Source organism: Arachis hypogaea, chromosome 14 (assembly GCF_003086295.3).
Source record: "Arachis hypogaea cultivar Tifrunner chromosome 14, arahy.Tifrunner.gnm2.J5K5, whole genome shotgun sequence".
Taxonomy (NCBI): Eukaryota; Viridiplantae; Streptophyta; class Magnoliopsida; order Fabales; family Fabaceae; genus Arachis; species Arachis hypogaea.
Genome location: NC_092049.1, coordinates 9,796,631 through 9,802,271, shown reverse-complemented (window position 1 = coordinate 9,802,271; position 5,641 = coordinate 9,796,631). Strand labels below are relative to the sequence as shown.

At 44.4% G+C, this 5,641-nt stretch overlaps 1 protein-coding gene across 1 annotated transcript; it reads right to left on the bottom strand.

The window, feature by feature from the left end:
• Window positions 1–3,707: 3,707 nt before the first annotated feature.
• On the bottom strand, window positions 3,708–5,641 carry LOC112742205 (uncharacterized). The gene is made up of 4 exons (XM_025791445.1): window positions 5,406–5,641; window positions 5,097–5,327; window positions 4,080–4,978; window positions 3,708–3,952 (listed from the first exon to the last, which is right to left on the bottom strand). Exons 1-4 carry the CDS (start codon window positions 5,639–5,641, stop codon window positions 3,708–3,710), a joined length of 1,611 nt encoding a protein of 536 aa, XP_025647230.1.

Below are 5,641 nucleotides of genomic sequence, written 5' to 3'. Positions count from 1 at the left end.
CTGAGTCAATGACCTAGGACCTTGGGCTAAAAACAGAGAGTGACATGATGTAGGATATACCTTTGTTGGATGGGAGGGTGGTGGTGCTAATCTGATTGATGCTATGCCTTGGCTGAGATTCTTGGTTTTGCAGGAGAGCAAGCAATGCTTCCCTCTGCTCTAAAGTAAAATGAGGCTCAGACCTATCATCCATCCCTTTTTGGGACTGCACCTGCATGTTGCTGTCTTCATCATCATATTCAACAACTATGTTGTTAAATGAGCTTTGATTGTTCTTGAGATTGGGAGGATATCCATGCTTCTTGTAACATATATCAATTAAGTGGCCTAACTTTTCACAGTAGGTACACTGTTTTTGACCTCTTCCCAACCATTAAATATAACAAAAATTAGCCTCCTAACTAACTATTATTTACAACTAACTCAGCTACTAACTACTCTAACAAGTTACTTCACGTGTTTACTCATGTGACATTTAGCATACAATTAGTACATGAAAGGGTTGGTAGAAGAGATTAAAATAGAAAGATGGGAAGCGTGAAGTTGATGCACGATAAAAATAACCGTTTTTCAATTGTTAGGAGAGGTTGATGGGGATAGTGGGAAGAGAATTGAAACGGTTATCTCTCACTACGTTATCTCCCACTACGATAAAAATAACCGTTTCAATTCTCTTCCCACTATCCTATCAACTTCTCCTAACAATTGGCAAACGGTTATTTCATCTTTTTGTATTTTATTAAACACGTAGGAATTTTTTCTCCAATTGGATCATAATTTAATCTAAAATTTTTTATGTACTCTTTTTGGATTTTTCTTCTCAAATAAAATAAAAAAATAATTAATTCCCCAAACCCTATTTTTCAGGTTTAATTACGAGGATACGAGTTTTTTTTTTGGTAATTAGGGGGAGTTCGCCGTACCCCCGGTGAACTCTATGTAGAGTTCGGCACATTATATAAACCCAGTGGGACCATTTATGTTTGTCCTATTCTTGTACAATCTCTCTTCAAAATTCATTGTCTTCCTCTTTTATCCTATCTTTTGGACGCACGTGAAGTTCATTGCAGACGACGTTCTTAGTTTTAGGTCAGTAAATAATAGTTTAGTTAGAGTTAAATTTTTTTGCTTAGTTAGAGTTAGTTTTTTTTAGCTTAGTTAGCGTAACTGTTAACATGTTAGTTAAAATAATTTAGTTAATAGTTGTTTGTTAGTTAGAGTTACAGAATTACTGATGACATATTAGTTAGATTTACTGTTAATTATTTTTTATGTTAGTTTAAAGGTGAGTTTAGTATTTGTGATTTTATTTTACTGGACTGTATTAGATGGAGGAGCAGCTATTAGGTTACGAGGGTGAGATGTATAGACTGGATCATGCTGATCACATTGTTGGCAGGCTTGATAGAGTGGTACACTTTTTTAACTGTTTTTTATTTTGTTATAATTAATTAGCAGTGAAACTCTAATTTTATGTGTTAACCGTCCCCATTTTTTGTGTTTTTTTGTTTCTGTTTGGTAGGCGCCTCGGATACTCCGCACCAGGTGGAATTTGATGGCACGGCCACCAGAGTAGATTAGGCCATATTTCAGACGAGTTGGGTTTGAGTATGTGGCCTATATGGTCGAGTTTGAGCATGACTGGGCGCTTGCCTCGGCTTTGATAGAGAGGTGGAGACCTGAGTCCCACACGTTTTATCTACTGTGCGGGGAGATGACTATCACCCTGCAGGACATAGCCTACCAGCTGGGGCTCAGGATTGACAGCGATCCTGTGAGTGGGTGCATCGGTGGGTGGGAGCAGCACCATCGGGGACGCACGATTGAGGAGATATGTGAGCAGCTACTCGGTGTTGTTCCGAGCCCAGATGACCGTCAATCACAAACAAAGTGGACGGTGAAGCTCACGTAGTTCTAGAACACAGTATGTGGAGAGCTGGAGCAGGACGCTACAGAGGAGAGCCTGATGAGATACATAAGAGGGTACATCATGCAGCTGATAGGGGGTATCCTGTTCTCGGATGCCTCTGATTCTCGGGTGCACATCAGGTGGCTCCCATTACTGAAGGACCTTGAGAGGTGTGGTCGGTTATCTTGGGGTTCGGCGGTCCTGGCATGGCTGTATTGCCAGATGTGCCGGGCCACGGAGCATGGCTAGCGCAATTTGGGAGGGTGTGTCAGCTTGCTGCTGTCCTAGGCTTATCACCGCATTCTGCTGATACGGTCTAACGGCTTTGATACTCGTCGATTTCCCCTACTGGAGAGGTATTATAGACACGTATAATAATCCTTTATGTTATTATTACTAAGTTAATTATATTGAGGAATAAGATATCATTGTGGTTGGCATTGTAGGCGGGTTCAGTACCGACCGGACAATGCCACGGGCGAGAGCAGGCTTAGGCATTACAGGCGTATCCTGAACGGGATTGGGATGCTGAATGTAAGTACAGAGTATTCATGTTTTACATAGTTAAGTTTAATGTACCTTTAATAGGTGTTTTATTTGAAATTTGTATGTCGTTATTTATATGTGTTTTGTGAACAGGTTGAGTGGACGCCGTATGCTGACCCACAGCTGATTGGTATAGTTCCACCGGTGATAGCTGAGGCAGAGGCATCATGGGCAGTTGTATGTCCGCTGTTTTGCTTTGCTATCGTCGAGTGGCATCAGGTGGACCGAGTTGTACATCAGTTCAGTGGCCTGCAACACATTCCGACCAGGCCACTGAACATAGACGACATGCACAGGTTGGATGGTCGGTTTGGTCGCGGGGAGTGGTTCCCGCAGCTTCTCGATGGCTGGCATGAGTTATGGGATGCTCGGGTCCACCATCATCTGCCTATATACCATCATATAGACCTACGACCGTCGCTCGCATACATGACTTGGTACCTTCAGTGGGCACACACGGAGTTATTCGGCCTAGGTGACCAGCACCTAGTGGCTGCCGAGGTTGTGCCAGAGGATCTACCCATGCACCATCCACTTGCTCCAGATCTGCATCAGCCGGATGATGGGCACCTAACAGAAATGAGGCCAGCAGCAGGAGGTGGGAGAGGTAGGGGCGGGGGAGAGCCACGGGGAGAGGTAGGCGCGGTGCTGGGCGCGAGAGGCAGGGTGGTGAGGCCCGCGACAGAGACCTGGTCAGCCTGCCAGTGCACTGGGCCGCTGATACGGGGTAGACGGTTGGGACTGTTTCAGGAGCAGTACTAGGAGACTACTTGTCACTGAGACCACCTGGCTCACACCACAACCTGCATACTTGGCACGCGTCCCGGATGATCATTCCAGTGGGTCATCGTCTACTGCAGATTATGCGACGCTGAGGGAGCAGATGAGCACTCCTGCACAACCTCCGGTTCCTCCAGTTGGTCGCGGGCTGCGCGATATCAGACCACCTCCGTGTGGCATGGGTGGCTATCTCGACCCGTGACCTCATGGACGACATGTTGGTCCACGTAGTGGTGGGCGAGGGTGTAGGTAGTTGATTCTAGTTTAGCTATAATTGTCATACTGTTCGTTACTAAAACTGATCGATTTTTTGCTGTGAAAAATTTATGTATATCTTGTTTTGAATGATATAACAGAAAGTTTTGAATGATATAAATAGAAAGTTTTGAATGATATAAACAGAAACAAGTCTGTTGTACACAACATTTCTATAGAAACGATAATAGTAAATAGACGTAAACGACACCTATAACTAACATCGACTAGAAGACGCCCCTCCACCATCAAGAGCGGTACAAGTCCTTCGTGTGTGTCCATTCTGGCGGTATAATCCGCACCGCTTCTCGTCGTTATGCTCAACGTCATCCATGTTGTTGCGAATTCTCGAGCTCACGGGCCGATCTCTCTTCACTCTCATCATTCTCGGGTTGCACTGAATACGAGATCCTTCATAAGATGGCCAGTCATCCTCATGCCCTATCGGTCGAAACTCTTGACCTATAAACATTGAAGACCGACTCCATGCGGTACACATGATGAACAAAACTCTTCCAATCAAGTCTTGCATGAGAGCAAGCTGCAAGGACGTGACGACAAGGAAGGTGAAAAGCTTGGAAATACCCACAGTCACACGTGCCCTCATTAAGCAGCACCTGATAATTCTGTTGCCTGGACCCAGGAACTGCCGCTAGCTCTTCAACCGTGAAGTTTGTTCTCGATCGATCAAACTGGTAAACATTCATGGTATTCACGTGCTTGGAGTTTAATTCTATGGCCTTCACCAACGTCTGAGAGAACTCAGCACCGACTTGAAGTTGGGCCAGTACCTCGAAACCCTTCCTTGCAAAAGGTTCACCCAATCGAAAATAACTTGACTTGACGAGAGCGGTGATTGGAAAATTGCGGGACCCCTTCATCACAGTATTAATGCACTTGGATATATTCGTCGTCATGTGACCAAATCGACGACCCTCATCAACATACTGTGCCCACTGTGACCATTGCATTTCCTCAAGCCAGTTAGTGATTGCCACGTTTTTGCCCCGCAGCCGGTCAAAATAATGCGCAAACTCACGCTGTGACTTTGAATACGCTACGTTAATTAGAACCTTCTTCAAGTCATTGTTTTTAAAGTGGGTCATGAAGTTGGCTGCAATGTGTCTTGTACGAAAGGCTTGGAAGGCATGAGGTGGTTTCCATAAAGTCCCTTCGGCATTCAATGCACTATCAATGGATTTGTGTCTGTCTGAAATCACTAAGAGCCCGGGTTGTGGTGTGACATGCTCCCGTAAATACGATAGAAAGAACGACCACGCCTCCTTTGTCTCACCCTCGACAACGGCAAATGCAATAGGCAGAATGTTTGCATTCCCGTCTTGCGCTATCACCATCAGTAAGGTCCCACCGTATTTACCATATAGGTGAGTGCCATCAATAGAAATAAGTGGCTTGAAATGCTTGAAAGCCTCAACACACGGTGAAAATATCCAAAAAACCCGATGAAACATGACAGTATCTGTGGAACTAGGCCAAGGTTGAGTCACCAGTTGCACCCAAGTACCTAAAGAGCCAAACTTAGTTGCCTACTTGTACACATATGATATTTTTAATAAAAAATAACTAATATTGAAATAAATCTTACCCGACAAGTACATCTGCATCACGAATAACCAACGAGGAAGCTCGTTGTACTATTCCTCCCAATCGCCATATATTCTGGCAATCACTCTCTGTTTTGCAAGCCAAACCTTTTCTGTAGGACGCCTTGTAACCAAAGTTATTCTCCACACCTCCTTGGATAACCCTAATGCTGATTGTTGGATCGGCTTTGACCATCGTGAAGATGTATTGCGCAATCACCTTCGAATCCAACCTACCATGGTCTTATCCCATCGAAGTTTGCATGCAAGAATGATCCCCCTTGTATCTCCTAACCTCCCACTTTTCTTACTTCCGGCGATACGATATGAGTATGCTCCAATTACAACCGGTGCCGAATTGGATATACTGTGCATTGTACCTCAACTGGTCACTCTCTACTATTTTGTAATCCACAGCCTTCCTAATGCTGTACTGCTTAACTGCTAACATCATTTCTTCCTTGTCTTTAAATTGTTGCCCAACCTCAAACTCATTGCTTGGATCCTCTTCAGGGCCTCCCTGAGTAAACGACCAATCCGAAGTCAT